Source organism: Bos indicus, chromosome 22 (genome assembly GCF_029378745.1).
Source record: "Bos indicus isolate NIAB-ARS_2022 breed Sahiwal x Tharparkar chromosome 22, NIAB-ARS_B.indTharparkar_mat_pri_1.0, whole genome shotgun sequence".
Lineage (NCBI taxonomy): Eukaryota > Metazoa > Chordata > Mammalia > Artiodactyla > Bovidae > Bos > Bos indicus.
In genome coordinates this window covers 32,313,426-32,332,954 of record NC_091781.1, presented here as the reverse complement: position 1 = coordinate 32,332,954, position 19,529 = coordinate 32,313,426, and the positions used below count along the sequence as shown (strand labels likewise).

The window sequence follows — 19,529 nt, the reverse complement described above, 5'->3', positions numbered from 1 at the left end:
CTGTTTTGCCTGTGATGCGTCGCCTATAATTATATAAAACAAGACAGGTGCCAATTATTTGCTCAGGTGAGGGAGAGAGAAAAGGCATCAAAGCGTGACTTCCTGATTTCTAAGTCTCATGCCATGTCAGTACAAAATTCTAGATTCTTTGCACCTAGTGACTTAAACAGATAATTGTGGGCTCGAGGAACTTGGAAAGAAGAACAAACACTGGGGATGGAGTTGTCTGGAAGACTCTTGTGGAGTCTCTAAGGGTACTCTGTAGACAGCAAAAGCCTGAGGAAGTTTTATCAAGAATAGTATATACACAACATTGTAAAGCAACTATAGTAAGATTAAAAAACAAAGGTGAACAAATAATATAAAGCATCTGTGGCAGAGAAGACAATTACCAAACCGAGAAGAGGCGATGGAGGGCCTTGAATGATAGGATAAGGAATTCAAGTTTAATTCTTTAGCAAGTTTCATTAAGATTTTTGAGAACAAGATCAAGATCATTTACAGGCTAAACTAAATAAATATATATATATATACACACACACACACTTAGCTAAAACCAAAGCTCAGTAAATCTATTATTCATAATGTCCTTTGTTTTAAACAAAACTAGCATGCTATCTCCCATTTTCTCTATATGTATGCAAACAGAAGGTTTTATATATAAGCAGGGTTTGTTTTCCCTGTTACTTTTTCCAGAAACACTGTTTTCTCCATGTCCTGTGGCTTAAGCGTTTGCTCTTCATGAAACCCCTCTCCGGAGCGCCCCCGAACACACAGGGGAATGGCCAAGACAGAAAGATAGGCAGGGCTGGAAACCAGAAATCGCAACTGATTCTCCAGAGAAGAGGTAATGAACAAATTATCCGATTTCAAAACTTCTGAAAGGCCTGGAGTTCAATTCACCCTGCACATTTCCACAGAGTGAAGCATGCTCTGTTCTCTTTAAGATACTGTGTGATAAATTACAGCAGAGTGGATGGAAGAAGAAAACAAAACTGGGAATATAATAGTTAACACCTGTATCATATTTATTGTTATTTATCAGAAGAAAGCAATAATAAAGGTTTATGAAAATATTAACTTCTGCTAGAAGACTCTAAATTTCATCTAAGTCACTCCAACCAACTGGAAGTAAAAATGTTGCCCTGGATAGTTTATCTCCTCCCCCTGCCTTTTCAGCTTCTGTTTTGTCACAGGCTAAGTATTCTGCCTTTTACAAAATACTCGTATCACTTAGCAATGTTCCCAGTTCCACCACCTGGATCCAGAAGTATGCGGCTGAAGCAGTCGTCAAGTTCTAATCCCAGAGTCATTAAATGACTTCCTTCTTCCCCTGATTATTCTGTTGTCTCTTATGCCAGTTCTTTTGGCAGCTGCACCTGTGATTTAAGCATTTGAAAAGAGGAGGAAAAATGAATCTTAGTTATTCAAGTGTTTTACAGCAAAAATGGCAAAATGTACATACCTCAAAAGGTATAAAGTGGATTAAAAAATCTGGCCAGAGAGTGCCCCCCACCCATCATGATAAAACAATAACCACAGCCACCACAGACTGGGCGTCTACTGATGACAGGGATAGATCCAAGGGCTCTGAGCACGTGGTGAAGCTTACAATGCAAACAAGAGAGGGCAGGTGCTAGAATCTGCCTGGTCCACTATGCAACTTACGAGTTGCATAATGCTATGCTATGCTATGCTATGCTCAGTCGCTTTAGTCATGTACATCTCTTTGTGACTCCGTGGACTATAGCCCACCAGTCTCCTCTGTCCATGGGATTCTCCAGGCAACAATACTAGAATGGGTTGCCATGCCCTCCTCCAGGGAGTTGCATAGTATTGGGCATCAATTCTCTCAGCTATAAAATCATAGTATTTTATTCACAAGGCTACCATGAGGATTAAGTGATGCAAGTTGGTAATCAATGCTAACACTTCTTTTTAAAGCATTTTCTCATTTCATCTTACGACCACCTTGTAAAGAGGGGATGGGCTCAGAGAGAACAGGCAATCTGCTTCAGGTCACCAGGATAGGAAGTGGCAGAGCTAGATGTGAACCTGGACCTGCCTGATTTCATTACTCATCTCAACCACCAAATAAACACCACTGTAAGAACATACAAATATGTTCTTTCCTCTTTAAAGTGAAGTGAAGTCGCTCAGTCGTGTCCGACTCTGTGATCCTGTGGACTGTAGCCTACCAGGCTCCTCCGTCCATGGGATTTTCCAAGCAAGAGTACTGGAGTGGGTTGCCAGTTCCTTCTTCAGGGGATCTTCCTGACCCAGGGATCGAACCCAGGTCTCCCACATTGTAGGCAGACACTTTACCATCTGAGCCACTAGGGAAGTCCTTCCTTTTTAAAATGTATTACTAATTTGACACTCACTAAATTTTACAGTGTTATTCGGAGAACCCTCCTCCAAGGCTTAAAAAAAAATTGCAAAAGAGTAGTGTAAGTCTGACTGAAAATCAACTTTGAGTTTTGTTTCATAGGAACAACTCAAAGATAAAGCAAGTTCTTAATAGGTTTCAATTGGTGTTATATCTAAGGAGAATGACTTATCCACCATGAAGGTAACTTTCAGAGAAAGCTGACTAAAGCCCAAAGGACCCTGAGATTTTGTATGATAATGACTTAAAAATATCTTTCCTCCTGTTGTCCATGTCCACCTGCCCATGTGATAGACCACTGCAGACATCTGCTATGGACTCTCTTCAGCCAGTTCTTTGCCTACAACTTTTGGACAAAAAGGTTTCCCAACACCCTGCCCACTGGGGAGAACCTTGGATGTGCTACTGTTGCCTGCATGGTCTTCAATCCATAGGGTCCTCCATGTGCTTCTGAGTCCCTCTCCCTCCCTCGTGCCAGACTTTCAGGAGGGGAGGGGTGTGACTGCAACTTGGTAGGGGTCACCCAAGGAGAACACCATCAGAGAAGAACACCAGTAAAATAAATAATGCCAGTTACTTAAATTAAGTGCAAAGCTGCAACAGAGAGTCAAAACTGTGTTCTTTCCATTGTCAAATGGAAAAAATATAGGTTATTTCATATATATATATATATATATGCATAGATGGGTTCTCGATTAATAAAAATATTTTCAAGAGCATGACAGTGACCCAACATACTAAACCCAGAGACATACTGACATATTTAAAATGTGACCAAGTTGTGAGTTCAGATCACTGGGAAAAAGAATGAGTCACTGACCAGTGGTTAGCTACTTGGCAAAGAACTAAAACAGCAGACTTCTTGCTTCCTCCTTACTTCTAAAATCCAAGCCTTTAATTCATCTATAATATGGAATATTTTTTTATAAACCAAAAGCAGGGAAAAAGATAGGCAAATATTTAAATAAGATTTTAAAAAGTCATTTCCAAGCAGACCACAAAAGACTGAAAAAGAAATAAGGAAAAGATAACTAGATCTGATATTATAAAACTTTCAACAAACAAGAATCTACTCACATTATTGTTAGGGGGCCCTTTTCCCCCTTCACTTGTTTGTTAAAAATAGTATTTTTGTTAAGTGTGTATAGTATTACACAGTGTACACACACAGACATACACCCAGTGGCTGGGAGCAACTGGGCAGGATGAGAAGACCCGTTTCAGCAGGGGTTATTTAATTCAGCACACACAAATGGAGTTCCTGTTCCGGGTCAACACCTCAGTGGGTGCCTAGGACAGAGATGAGGAAGATCTACCTTGAGGAACTCGGAATCCACTAGGAGACCTAATGCTGTGTCTGTGAGAGCTGTCAACCTGAGGCATCAGGAGATAAGGTTTGCCATGGATGTCACTGAACTTTGAGTGTCCAAGTGCGGCCTTCAAGTAAGCAGCATCAGCATTGCCAAGGAACATGTCAGAAATGCAAATTCTCAGACCCCATCCAAGACCTACTGAACCAGAAACTCTGGAGATGGGCTCAGTAATCTGTATTCTATCTTCCAGGTGACTGTGATACATGCTAAAATGTGAGAATCACTATCATAGACTTTTAAAAAGTTGTACATAAAAAATTCCTTTTTTCCCACTTGGTATCAGGGAAGGGCAGCTCCTGGTCTGTATAATTCTGGTCCACTTATGCTCCTTTGAGATGAGTTTGAAATGTTACATTGCTTTCTTCCATGGAGACTCCCTCCATAAAGAGTGTAACATTGCTCAAGCTCTATTCTAGATTTGGCCTTGACTCTTGAAGATTCTCTTGGGTTTGGGTTCTTGGTGTTCTTCTTGTATTTTGTTTTGTTTTGTTTAGGCAAAAATATGGACAGAAAAAAGGAAGGAAATTAAGGGAACTCTGGGGGTTTTTGTGTTCCCAGGTGGCTCAGTGATAAAGAATCTGCCAGCCAAGCAGGGGACGAGGGTTCAGTCCCTGGGTTGGGAAGATCCCCTGAAGAAGGGAATGGCTAGCCATTCCAGTATTCTTGCCTAGAGAATTCCACGGACAGAGAAGCCTGGCAAGCTACAGTCCATGGAGTCGCAAAAGAGTTGGACATGACTTAGCACCAAACAACAACAACAAAACATTTGGGGCTTTAGACCTGAATGTATGAGAGAATGGAGATAATGTGAAAAATCTGGAACCAGAAACAACAACTACAGATCTAGAAACGGGAAGCTTGATTTGGGGACAGATTGAATAAAGGGACAGATTGGATTTCCCTGGTGGCTCAGATGGTAAAGCGTCTGTCTACAATGTGAGAGACCTGGGTTCGATCCCTGGGTGGGGAAGATTCCCTGGAGAAGGAAATGGCAACCCACTCCAGTACTCTTGCCTTGAAAATCCCATGGACGGAGGAGCTTGGTGCAGGCTACTACCCATGGGGTCGCAGAGTCGGGCATGACTGAGCAACTTCACTTTCACTTTCTTTGAATAAAGGTACTAAGAAAACCCTGAGCGACTTAAAGGGAAAGGGAAATTTGGAGATTGTCCTAGATTATGTGATAACTGAAACAGAGAAGATAAGATGGGGAAAAGGAGAAAATTGCAAAAGGATAGAATCTAGAAATCTTAGTTCAAAAGAAATAAGACATAATAAATGAGGCAAAGAAAAAATGGCCAGCGATGAAAACTCAGGAGTCTATCATCTTAAATTTTTGTACTCATAATGACTGCTAATGTGTCATAGAGTCTTTTGGCTAACCAAAGCTGCTTGGAAAATTATTATCCTGAAATCTTTCTGAAGGAAAAACTTAATTGTATCTTTAGGCACCTGGCTGAAACCAGTCCAGATACACATAAGTGAGCCGAAAGTAAAGTTAAGTGAATAATAAAACAGTTGGGCTTCCCAGGTGGCGCAGTGGTGAAGGAATCCACCTGCCAATGTAGGAGATGCCAAACATGTAGGTTCGCTCAGTGAGTCAGAAGATCCCCTGGAGAAGGAAATGGCAACCACTCCAGTATTCTTGCCTGGAAAATCCCATGGACAGAAGAGCCTGGTGAACTACAGTCCACAGGGTCACAAAGAGTTGGACACGACTGAGCAACTGAACCTGGACGCATTAAAACAGTTGTCTTGTTTAGCACCAAAGGTTGCATAGCAACGCACCAGTCATAGCAAACACCCTCTTTCAACAACACAAGAGAAGACTCTACACATGGACATCACCAGATGGCCAACACCGAGATCAGATTGATTATATTCTTTGTAGCCAAAGGTGGAGAAGCTCTATACAGTCAGCAAAAACAAGACCAGGAACTGACTGTTGCTCAGATCATGAATTATTTATTGCCAAACTTAGACTTAAATTGAAGAAAGTAAGGAAAACCACTAGACCATTCAGGTATGACCTAAATCAAATCCCTTACGATTATACAGTGGAAGTAAGAAATAGATTTAAGGGACTAGATCTGATAGACAGCGTGCCTGATGAACTATGGACAGAGGTTCGTGACATTGTACAGGAGACAGGGATCAAGATCATCCCCCAAGAAAAAGAAATGCAAAAAAGCAAAATGGCTATCTGAGGAGGCCTTACAAATAGCCGGGAAAAGAAGAGATGTGAAAAGCAAAGGAGAAAAGGAAAGATATACATATCTGAATGCAGAGTTCCAAAGAATAGCAAGGAGAGGTAAGAAAGCCTTCTTCAGTGATCAGTGCAAAGAAATACAGGAAAACAATAGAATGGGAAAGAATAGAGATCTCTTCAAGAAAATTAGAGATACCAAGGGAACATTTCATGCAAAGATGGGCTCGATAAAGGACAGAAATGGTATGGACCTAACAGAAGCAGAAGACATTAAGAAGAGGTGGCAGGAATACACAGAAGAACTGTACAAAAAAGATCTTCATGACCCAGATAATCACGATGGTGTGATCAGTCACCTAGAGCCATATATCCTGGAATGTGAAGTCAAGTGGGCCTTAGAAAGCATCACTACGAACAAAGCTAGTGGAGGTGATGGAATTCCAGTTGAGCTCTTTCAAATCCTGAAAGATGATGCTGTGAAAGTGCTGCACTCAATATGCCAGCAAATTTGGAAAACGCAGCAGTGGCCACAGGACTGGAAAAGGTCAGTTTTCATTCCAATCCCAAAGAAAGGCAATGCCAAAGAATGCTCAAACTACCGCACAATTGCACTCATCTCACATGCTAGTAAAGTAATGCTCAAAATTCTCCAAGCCAGGCTTCAGCAATACATGAACCATGAATTTCCAGATATTCAAGCTGGTTTTAGAAAAGGCAGAGGAACCAGAGATAAAATTGCTAACATCTGCTGGATCATCAAAAAAGCAAGAGAGTTCCAGAAAAAAACATGTATTTCTGCTTTGCTGACTATGCCAAAGCCTTTGACTGTGTGGATCATGACAAACTTTGGAAGATTCTGAAACAGATGGGAATACTAGACCACCTGACTTGCCTCTTGAGAAATCTGTATCCAAGTCAGGAAGCAACAGTTAGAACTGGACATGGAACAACAGACTGGTTCCAGATAGGAAAAGGAGTACGTCAAGGCTGTATATGGTCACCCTGCTTATTTAACTTATATGCAGAATACATCATGAGAAACACTGGGCTGGATGAAGCACAAGCTGGAATCAAGATTGCTGGGAGAAATATCAATAACCTCAGATATGCAGATGACACCACCCTTATGGCAGAAAGTGAAGAGGAACTAAGAGCCTCTTGATGAAAGTGAAAGAGGAGAGTGAAAAAGTTGGCTTAAAACTCAACATTCAGAAAACGAAGATCATGGCATCTGGTCCCATCACTTCATGGCAAATAGATGGAGAAACAGTGGGAATAGTGTCAGACTTTATTTTGGGGGGCTCCAAAATCACTGCAGATGGTGACTGCAGCCATAAAATTAAAAGATTCTTGCTCCTTGGAAGACAGTTATGACCAACGTAGACAGCATATTAAAAAGCAGAGACATTACTTTGCCAACAAAGGTTCGTCTAGTCAAGGCTATGGTTTTTCCAGTAGTCATGTACGGATGTGAGAGCTGGACTACAAAGAAAGCTGAGTGCAGAAGAATTGATGTTTTTGAACTGTGGTGTTGGAGAAGACTCTTGAGAGTCCCTTAGACTGCAAGGAGATCCAACCAGTCCATCCTAAAGGAAATCAGTCCTGAGTATTCACTGGAAGGACTGATGTTGAAGCTGACACTCCAATACTTAGGCCACCTGATGTGAAGAGTTGACTCATTGGAAAAGACCCTGATGCTGGGAAAGACTGAGGGCAGGAGGAGAAAGGGATGACAGAGGATGAGATGGTTGGATGGCATGACCAACTCAATGGACATGAGTTTGAGTCAACTCCAGAAGTTGGTGATGGACAGGGAGGCCTGGCATGCTGCAGTCCATGGGGTCACAAAGAGTCGGACACAACTGAACGACTGAACTGAACTGAACCGAAAGGTTGCATAGTGTTAGTTGCTCAGTTGTGTCCGACTCTTTGCAACCTCATGGACTGTAGCCCGCCAGGCTCCTCTGTCCACAGGGATTTTCCAGGCAAGAATACTGGAGTGGGTTGCTATGCCCTCCTCCAAGAGATCCTCCTGCCCCAGGGATCAAACCTGTGATCCCCTGGAAAAGGGAATGGCTACCCACTCCAGTATTCTTGCCTAGAAAATCCCCATGGACAGAGGAGCCTGGTGGGCTACAGTCCATGGGGTTGCAAAGAGTAGGATACAACTGAGCAACTGACACTTTCACTTCCAAAAATTGCATATGATATAAATGCAGTTGGTCTGTAAATTATATAGTTTCTGCACATGAGATTTCTATCTCAGTGCAAGTACAGATACTCATCTGGGATGGCTGGCAGTGAGCAGGCCACCAAATTTTTTAAGTTGAAAGGAAATCATATATTTATCAATGAAGGATATGTCTATACCAGTCTAACATCTTTCTTTTGGGCTGGCATCATATTGACTCAGAGTTACCAACTCAGAGGGAAATAAATTAGTGATTAATAAATTCAGTTAGATAAGACAAAGTTCTTTAAAACATAGCTAAACACAACAACACAATAAACTAAAAAATTCTACAGGAGTCCAATAAGCAATCCAAATGAGTGAAAAAGGCCAGGTTCCAGGAAGTGGGGCATGGTGGAGACTGAGTTAAAACTGGAGAGTCCATTACCTATCTCAAGGGAGAAACCACCACCAATTCAGCTTATTTGTGCCATGCATATTCAGGCCCATGTGGCTAGATCTGATGTTTCAAATGCTGCCAGATACGTGGATATTATCGCGGGATATTTTATAATTTGTACAATAATACTCCAGCCAAACAAAATAGGCCTGCAGGTTGGGTTTTAAGTCCTCTAGTTTTCAATACCTGGCCCACAGAATACATCTCTCTTAAAATGATTTAAACAGGCAATGTCTTGGAGGAGGCAGCACTTGAGCCAAGAAAGAATACAGATTTTGTCCTTTATTTTCTGCTAGCAACTTCAATTCTGGAATCCCAAGCCAGAAGCATGTGATGGGGAGAGAATAAACATTAAAAGGGAAAAAAACCCCATAAATTTAAAATATAAACTGAGTATTTCATGATCTATGCTCTAGAAAATACAAAAATAATATCTCCAAGTCAATGAGAGAAAAAAAACTTTTTTCCTTTAAGAGTAAATAAGTTCTAAGTATGTTTATGGACATTTAGAGTTTTAGGTAGGAGCATCAGTAGAAAGAATGACAAGATTTCTAAATTGAATTTTAACTTCATATTTGAAAATCTGGTGGTTTAAAGAACATCTCTGTCCTCCAATCAAGAGGGGAGGGGGAACCCCCATAATTTTTAGTTTTACCTCCTTAAAGTGAGTGTCGCTGTGTCTCATTTGACCAGCCAAAAATAGCTCTTTTCTGCTGAGATCCTGAAATTTCACCACAGATGGCATTTACAATATTTCACCGAGTCTAAGATGCGCGTTTTCTGATGTTTCCATATCCCCTACATCAGAAAGCATCTCACAGTCAATAGTGTTTTATAGTAGCTGGCTGCAGGCGGCCGCACAAGCACAGTATAGCTTTTCATACCATTAGCACTTCCACTGCTGTGTCCTGCTGGAATTAAACACACGCAGAGGTATTTAAAATACCCTTAAAGGATGACAAAGCAAATAGGAGAAATTGTGTTGGGTCTGTAAGAATTCTTTCTACTCTTTCAAACTTCCACACATTTCAAATGATTTCAAAAGAAAAAGATAAAAAAATGTCTTTTAAGAGAGACTGTACTAAGAGTCAGCATTAAAGCAGACATTTATTATGTATGCAGCAAGGCACAAAAATGCAGCAGTACCAAGCGAACTGATGTCAGTCAAGTGAATTTTTGTCAGCTGGATGATGCATTTTCACATTTTTCTTGCAGAGCATTTTATAGGACCACGCTGATGAAGTTGTGTGGTATTTTGTATCTAAGATACATGTCAAGAGATGTCTATTGCAAGCCAAGCCAGGCAACTGAAAGCAGGAGAAGATGCCAATCCCATGGAATAGATAAAAGACATATCAAAGCAAAGACTGATGTACAAGACCCCCATTCACAAACTGTATCAGAGTTCACTTTGCTATGTATTTTTCTTTCTGAGTGGACATTAAACACACACACACAACTTAAAACTGATACCAATCAAGAACTTATTGAAAATAGTAAATGTAGTACTTACTAGAGTATGGCAGTTTGGTAATTATTACCGTGAATTTATCTTAATACCTTTTGCTCTAGAATCTAGACTCAAAGCTGAAGTGTCCTCAGTTAACTAAAAGGCAGAGTATCTTGACCATGAAAATGAGAAAACCAACACTGTAAGCTCCATGCGGTTACGACTATACCTGTCTTACTCACTGCTCATGGTGCCTGACACATGGCAGCACTAGACAAGTATTTATTACAAATGGATGATGAAATTCAGCCCACTCCAGGCAAAGCAGATTTGCTCAGGAGAATCTTCCTTCCGAGGGCTTCCCTGGTCACTCAGATGATAAAGAATCTGCCTGCAATGAAGGAGACCTGGGTTTGATTCCTGGGTCGAAAAGATTCCCTGGAGAACAGAATGGCTACCCACTCCAGTATTCCTGCCTGGAGAATTCCACAAACAAAGGAGCCTGGCAGGCTACAGTCCATGGGTCGCAAAGACTCGGCCATGACTGATCACTTTCACTTTTTTTTCATATTCCTTCAGAAGGCAGGGAGAGGGGTCAGATGATCATCTAACCTTCATCCTTTTGTCTACTCCGAGTCTACATTCCACCTTTAATGCAGATTTTAAAAAGACTTCTCTTTACTCTTTTCGGACCAGTGCTATTTTCTGACTGTCTAGCCACCACGGCAGCCGGGATTTGCCTTGACAACTGGTTACAGAGTGATAGCCCTAGCCTCTCTCAAAACAGCACCCTGATTCACCCCCTGCAGAGGTCTGGCTGCCTGGAGAAGAGCAGGTGCAGAAAGTGTTGATACTGTGCCCAAGGGCAGGCAGAGATCTCCGGCCCGATCTCATGTGACCTCTAGCACTCTCAGCCTGGCCCCTGCCACAGGAAGACTCAGAATCCCTCTAAGTCACAGCTGAAAGTCATCTTTGATTTAGAAGAAGGAAATATTGTCAATTCTGTATTTCTAGGGGATGGGAATAAGGGACATACATATATATGTGAATAAGTAACAATCATATTTGTGGATTTTTTTTTGCGGGAGGCCATACAACACAGCTTGAAGGATCTTAGTTCATGGACCAGGGATTGAACCTGGGCCCTCAGCTATGAGAGTGCTAAATCCTAACCACTGGGCTGCCAGCAAACTCCCTGTATTGTCTTAGAATATAACTCTCTTTAAAGCAGGGGAAAAAACAAGCTTACATGGAAATGGTTCAACTATCTTGAAAAAACTGTGACTCTCTGATGGCATAACATATTGACTATTTTATTAATGTAATATCGTGGCTAAATTACATATTAGATTTTAAAACAATGCAGTTAATTATCAACCACCTGTGGCCATTGGACACACAACTTTCAGCCTCTATAAATCCCCTCATAGTAATGACTATAAAAAAATTTATTTCTGTAACTTAAGCTGAAAGGAATGGAACATTTTTGTCTGTCAGCAGTAGTAACAGTGAGTCATAATAAGAAAACTGAAATAACAGTAAAATATTTTAAAGCTCCATTTATTCATGGAGACATTAATCTTAAATTTATTATTGTCCGCCTACCTAAAATATAAAGAGTATAATTGCAATAGCAGGTGGTATCCACTCATCTACTGAAAAAGAACTTTTTAAAGCCCTACAGAAGCACTTATCCACAAATGACTGGCCTAATTAGGCCTCATTCTTACTTATTTCTGCAGCAGTTCCCTGGGGATCTCAGCTTGTCAGTTCTGTGTGGCAGGAGTGAACAAAAGCTTGACCAGGGATGCTCAGGACTGAATTTCAAAGTCAACTCAACCACTTCTGAGTCTTTTCTAGAAATGTTATTTAACATCTCTAAGCCTCAATTTCCTTCTTATAAAACAGGGAGAATAATAATACCTACCTTACAGGATTGTTAAGGTGATTGTAAGAGTTAATTCATATAATGGATGTGGCCCATACTAAATGCTTCATAAATGTGGGCTGTTAGTATCCTGGTTACAGCAGTCATATAGATTGTGTCTTTGAGGATAACCAATAATTTAGATCTACCAGTAATGCTGACGGGTTTCCCTCAGTTAGTGACAATTAGTGAGAATGTCCTGGTGTTAAAACGAACAGGGAATAGAGTCGGGAGAGATTTACTGTAGCCCTGTGTTCACCATTTCTCCCTTCTCCTACTTACAGGTTTAAGATAGGCGATGTTACTGTGACGAATGTCGTTCAAGAGCTGATCTCGGGGGGTAATTTCTACCAACGGGGGTGGCCTGTTTCTCGGCACGGGTTTGAGCGTTTTGATCACATCTTTGAGATTGGTTTTCTCAGGTGGCTCTCTGGCTTCTGGCATCCGAGATTTGCGCTGGATCCTCTTCAGCTTCACCACGTGGAAGGAGTCGGGGTCCGTCCTGTACTTCGGCGGCTGCGATGGTTTTTTTGTCACTTCATTTTGTCGACTGAAGGGGGCTGCTTGGGGGTTGGGAGGTCGAGGAGGAGGAGTCTGGAGGAACTCCTGCGTCCGGGAATCCGGCATTGGTCCTCCCAGCATCTCCCACATCCCAGGGGGCAGCCCCAGCCCATTCTCCAACATGGCAATTAACTTCCTCTGCTCTTTGAGCTGCTGCTGTTTCTGTTCTTCTTGCCTTTTCTGCCTTTGTCTATCCTGATTCCTGGTGAGCAGATTGGTTACCACCATTCTGGGACCTGGAAGCTCAAAATGGTAGCCCATCTTCAGGAGAGTGTTATTCGCTTTCAAAAGCCTGGCTATTTCCATTTCAGCGTGGTGGCCCAGCATATGTCTCTGATTGTGAAACCGAAGTTCGGTGAGTGTCTCGTTAAACTGGAGACACCGCATGATGGCCACGATGCCCTTGCCTGTGATGAAATTGGACTCTATGTTGAGAGTGCTAATGCTCCTATTTTCACGCAACATGTTAGCCAAGGCGAATGCTACGTTCTCATCCGCACCCACGTTCGCTAAACTGAAGGTTCTGACGTGTTTGTTTTTCTTCATTGCGTTGACAAAGTCCAGCAACATTTCTTTGGGGATGTTTTCAATGTTGTTCAGGTTGAGTTCCTTCATGTCAGGGTCATTTTGTCTCACTCGCCTTAAGCTCCCATCCAGGTCCGTTTGGTTTCCGGAGGGCCTTGCACTTACTTTCAAAAAACTGGTATCTAGAGCTAACTTCTTGGGATCCAATTTTGATATTTTTTTCTCAATTTTGTCTTGAGCCTCTGGTCTGCCTTTCTGTTCTTCAGTTACTTTACTAGTTACCTGTTGGCCCGTGTTCTCACCATTTTTTATTTGCTCCTTTATCTCACCTTCCTCCCCTCTTTTTGTTTGATCACTCTCTTCACTGTCTTCTTTTCCTTCATCTTCTTCTTCATCTTCTGCATCATCTTCTTCATCTTCCCCCTCATCTTCATTATCATCATTATTTGTTTCTTGGACATTGTCACTGCCCTGTGATTCTCTTTTATGGGCAATGATTTCACTGTTAAGTTTTTCTTTTAAATACTGGGACATATTTTTATTGCTTTTGCCTATCGCTTCATGCTGTTCTTGAGTTTTTTCCTAAAAGAGAAATTTAGAAAGGTTAGAATACGTAGCAGTGAAGAAATATGAAGAAGAGCAGTATCTATTGAAGATAATAAAAAGATTGCTTAGTGAAAAAAATAATAAGCTCTAGGTATAGTATTCTTTTTGTTTACATGTATATTTATGTGTATATATGAATATGTATACATGTACACACTATATATATATGTGTGTTTGTAAATGTATATGAGAAACAGACTGTTGTAATGTTTATCAAATTAATAGTTATCCTTGAGGAAGAGAGGTAACTAAGATAACTGAGGAAGGGATGGGGGGATTTTAACTTTTTATATAATTCTAAACTGAGACTTTTTTCTGAAACAAAGTATGTCTTTGTTAGTTGTTTTATAAGCAAATACAACCAAAATAAAGGTAAATTTTTATAGGCACACAGACAGACACACATTTTTTTGGTTGTGTTTTTCTCCTCCCATGTATTAAAATTAAACCCAGTTAATTTTGTTTTCAGACCCTCTATTGTTTTTAAAGATAGTGTTCAGTTCCAGAAGCAGTTAAAAATTATTTTTGAAAACCTTATGGAATTATTTATCCATTCACTGAAGTCTTTGTTTTGTATACAGCTGAATAGGAATTTTGTATTCAATAACTCTGTGTTACACAGTAATTTCCTTATTGGCCTAACCAAAATTTACATACCTAATATGTTTGCCAATCTAATATAATGTGCACAACAAATTTCCCTGAAAATGAAAGATATTGTGGGGGAAATGAGAGCAGTTTGATATTTTGGAATATACCAAAACCGTTGTCTTTGATTTTTTGTCTGCTTAGCTCTGTGAAAACTGCCCAGATACTTCAGGCACAGGCTTTCCAGTCCAGTTCCTTTGGAAGGAAAGTTCTAGGAGGCAAAGCCAGCTATAAAAGGGGACAAAATTACCAGAGATTTAGAAAAAAAAAAAACTGCTTAGTTTGGAAAGGAAAATAAAAGCCTCTTATCAATAATGTTTGTTAGATGTTTACACATTAATTACACACTTTCCCATAAAGGATGTGTACCTCATAGGTGTCATTTTGAAAGCTGGTGTAGCAGTTTGACCCAGAGGCTTATGTGAGCAAGAACTTAATTTGTGGAGAAGGAAATGGGTAAAGGGGGCCAATTATAGAGCTACAGATGGGAACTACATTTTTAATGGTGAGTATACTGTATATGGATCTTCCCAGGTGGCTCAGTCATAAAGAATCCGCCTACCAATGCAGAAGACATAGAAGACATGGATTCGATCCTCCTTGGGTCAGGAAGATCCCCTGGAAGAGGAAATAGCAACCCACTCCAGTATTCTAGCCTGGAAAATTTCATGGACAGAGTACCTGGCGGGCTACAATCCATGGGGTTGCAAAGAATCAGACATGACTTAGCAACTGAGAATAATACTGTATGTACAAATAGAAACGTATAATGTTGTATATGTGAAACCTGTGTTATAAACTAATATTATTTCAATAAAATATAAGGCTAAAATTAAAGAAAGACCTTGATTTTACTGCTCATAACATCAGAGGTTGGAATTGACAGTTGACATGTAAACTACCTAAAGTTTTCTCTGCATTTCCCATTTGTCTCAGCAGGGGGAGCCAACCATTAAGCTACCTGTGGCGGATCCATTTCGATATTTGGCAAAACTAATACAATATTGTAAAGTTTAAAAATAAAACAAAATTAAAAAAAAAAAGTACCCAAGTTTGTTTTTCTCGGAAATTGGTATTCATGTAGAATTGGCTTTTACTCGAGTTGTAAACTGTCTATAAATTGTACCTTAAACTCTAACTTGGTAAAGCCAGCAACTTATTTTCTTAAGTGCTGCTGCTGCTGCTGCTAAGTCACTTCAGTCGTGTCCGACTCTGTGCAACCCCACAGACGGCAGCCCACCAGGCTCCCCCGTCCCTGGGATTCTCCGGGCAAGAACAATGGAGTGAGTTGCCATTTCCTTCTCCAGTGCATGAAAGTGAAAAGTGAAAGTGAAGTCGCTCAGTCGTGTCCGACTTTTAGCGACCCCATGGACTGCACCCCACCAGGCTCTTCTGTCCATGGGATTTTCCAGGCAAGAGTACTCGAGTTGGGTGCCATTGCCTTCTCCTTCTTAAGTGCAGTACATGTTTAAACTCTCCTGACCATGAAATCAGTTTATAACTTTACTAAAATTTCAGCTAGTATGATGGTAATGTGACAAGATGTACCTACCAAAAATAAATCAGCAGGCATAACTACAAGAGACTTTACCTGTGAGGATCTCTGTTTTCTTTTTGCCAAGTCACTTTTAAGTGAAACATTAAAAAAATATGCTGATATGCACTTCTAGTTTTCATATAAGGAACATATTTAAAGAAAGTACTATCTTTAAAACAGCCTAATAGGATCAACTTCCTAAACTCACCACTGATACCCAATGCACTGTGGTAATGGATTTTTTGTTACTGGACTTGGTTTAATTGCAGGGTATGTGGCTGAACTTGAGGGGGACTGTGACATACTTGAGATTGTATGTGAAATAGTGCATATATACACATGTGCCAGAAGGAGGACAAAGAGCTTTCTTCAGCATCGTAAAGGGTCCTGTGAGTCAAAAAAAAGCATAAAAGACAAATGCTTCTGGGTTATGAGTTAATTCATTAAATATTAATTTCATGCCTACAGAATACAGGTTTTCCTATACAAGAAACCCCCAGCAATTTTTTAAAAGAAATATTTACAAGAAATTACCACTTTTCCCCTCCCAATTATACTATGTAAGTGTTCTAGAAAGTTCTGATCTGGCATAGGATTAAATATTATGATTTATGTATAAACGTCAACAAAACAAGACAAAACATGGAGTCTTGAGAAAAGACAGTTACAACAGGGACACGCATCAGCCCGGGCCAGGAAGCCATTTCTCCCTTGTACACAAATCCCCACTTACCTTGGTTGGCACAAAGGTGAGAGGAACACGTTCGTCTTCCAGCATGCGTCTGGATGCCTTTTGCCAATACATATAATCAACGAGAGATTTATGGTCGAAGTTCCCTGTTGGTGGCTTGTCGGTCTGATCCTTCTGAATCATTCCCACGGGAAGCCTGGGGTCAGGGGCCATCACCTCCATTTCCGACTGTAGTTCTTTGAGCTCTTCTGGGGACAAGGTGGCCAAGATTTCTTCTTCATCAATCTCCCCATCGATTTCTTCTTGATCTGAACTCCTGCTATGTTCTGACATGACTCTGTTCAATACTTTTCTATCTTACTACAAGAGGAGAAATAATCAACAAAGATTTAAAAAAAGAAAAAACTCTCTCAAGAAGTTCCCCGTTAGTAAGTATCCCAGGTCAATACCACCTTGATGAGGTTTCCCTCCCCACCAAGAACCCCAGTGGCGCTTGCTGAGCTGCTAGGGGTGACTGCAACTAAGTTCATGCCGTAACTATATTAAGCAGGGCTTGGCTGGAGACGGTCAATTTATGGAACTACTATGCTCCTCTCTTCAGCAGCTTGAGTCAGCTGTGCAAATCCATCTGACATTTCAGTACAGCTGCTTAGGTTTGCCAGGCCTCCCAAACCTCTACAGGAGTACATTCTTAGTTCTCTTCCTTCCTATACAAATTCATGCAGCCCATACACATACCCAAGTACTGCAGGAAAGGCCACTTCTTATTTAAATGATGAAAGCAACTTACAATATTTCAGAAGAAAAATCCAAACAGCGACTTGAGGTCTATTGAAGTGAAAAATTCATTTGAAGGTGGAAATCAAGCTCTCAGGCTTGCCTCTTGACTACCATGAGACTCTGGAAGCCGATAAAACAGCACACAGGCGAGCAGAGGTCTGGCTATGTTACTCACCCACGGCGTAAGCTGAACCTCTGCAAGATACCCTTATTTGCATCCAGATCCTGTGATCTAACAGATGGGGATGAGCAGCACTTGAATTTCACTATGAGTGAGGAATTTAATATTTTAAATAATTTGTTTTTCTTATTAAATATCCATTAAGCCAGGATAAAAATGTAAATGGATCTAAATGGAAATATTAAAAAAAAAAACTCAAACCATTAAAGTACTGGAAGCAATTATGAAAATATTTTCTTTTTCATAACTTCAGAGGACAATATGGCAATATTTATCCAAATGAAAAATGCATACTCTCTTTGACCAAATGCATACTTTCAGTGTGTAGGAATGTATTCTACAGATATACCCCCCACATGGGTGAAATAATAGATGTGTACAAAGCAGTGTATTGTATGCTATTATTTATGTCATAAAACATAAAAACAATGTATGTATATATATTCATACAAACTTTATCAATAGATCCTTGGAAAGATACACAAGAAACCAATACTAGTGGATGCTACTGGAGAAAGAAATGGGTTGTCTGGGGGACAGGACTAGGAAAATAGACTTTGTTACTGTATACCTTTTATAAGTGCAAATTTTGAAACATAAATATAGTGCCTACTCAAAAATTTACATTTATTGTATAAAACTTAGGATAACACATGGAAGCATAAAATTTCCCCTTATTGCACCACTAAGAGCTACCGCTATGAACATTTTGGTTTATCACTCTAGTCAGTCCTTCCTTCCAGGCATATAAACTCAATAATCGTTTGTCATCTGTCTGTTTTTTAACTTACAAAATCATGTGTTTTTTCTAGTCAATAATATATTCTGCTACTACATTATTTTTAATAACTCCCTGTTAAGATTCTTTATATGGAAATTCCATAATTAATGTAACCAATCTCCAATTATTGAATATTTGGACTGTTTTTGATGCTCACAGCACTTCTTCAATAAATATCCCCTGTAGTAAAATATTTATACACATGCAAGTTTATTCCTTTAGGATAAATCGAATACATACCAAGAAGTATAATTACCAAGTCAAAGAACATAAGGAAATTTAGGGCTTTTCATATGTATGGCTAGGTGATCCCCTCAATATTACTATAACCCATCCTCAATACATGTATATTATTTGCAAATTATATACACGTGTTACTATTTCAATATCATCTATAATATATTATTATATTTATACATAAATATAAAATATACATTGTCAAACAATATATTCTTGAATATATATAATGTTTACAAGTATAAATGAATTTAAATATATACAGACATCTGTATAATAAAACATATGGAAAAAATTACATGTGAGAAGTTTTAAATGGACATTCTAATATTTTCTTTCTACCCTAATGGTTTGTTTCGAACACCCCAAGATCAAGAGGCTTTTCATATATATGGCTACATTTTTCCCCAGAAAGCTTTTACCATTTACTTGGAATGATCATTTTTAAAGTAAAGAACAGATACACAGTGGCAGCTTTCTCTTGGCCTCTTTGTGGAGACCTCCTCTTCCACCCAGTCCTGTAAAAGGGAAGTAAAAGCTTGGCCTCAGTGGGCAGAGAGGTAGACCACTTTACAGACAACTGATTTGCAGACCATCATTTCCGAGGCTTAGCTTGCAGAACAGTGATCACAAAGAGTTGGACAGTACTGAGCACGCACACACATGCAAGCACGCACACACATGCAAGCACGCACACACACGCACGCGCGCATACACACACACGCAAAGAGACTGTACCAACAAGAGTTTTGTGTTCAAGGAGGTTTGGAAATGTTATATTCTGCAATTGTCTTTTAGAGATTTGTAAAGCACATGAACTTTTAGACTCTGAGAAATAATATGTGAAAGAAACCCATTTATTTAGCCCAATACTCCCCAACTTTATTTAGTTAATTCAAGCTTTTTTTTTCTTTTAAAAATTACTAATATCCTTGCAATTACTTTCAAAATTTGTACTTTGGGAATTAATGATATAAAAGCCAAAGATCTTGAATCAGTCTGCT

The 19,529-nt window shown here is 39.9% G+C and overlaps 1 protein-coding gene across 1 annotated transcript; it reads right to left on the bottom strand.

Annotated features, from left to right (window-relative positions):
- Nucleotides 1–424: 424 nt before the first annotated feature.
- LMOD3 (leiomodin 3) lies at nt 425–17,492 on the bottom strand. Its single transcript, XM_019984484.2, has 4 exons — nt 17,337–17,492; nt 16,589–16,906; nt 12,261–13,646; nt 425–1,379 (listed from the first exon to the last, which is right to left on the bottom strand). The coding sequence occupies exons 2-4, from the start codon at nt 16,877–16,879 to the stop codon at nt 1,353–1,355; spliced, it is 1,704 nt and encodes a 567-aa protein (XP_019840043.1). The 5' UTR covers nt 16,880–16,906; nt 17,337–17,492; the 3' UTR covers nt 425–1,352.
- Nucleotides 17,493–19,529: the final 2,037 nt, after the last annotated feature.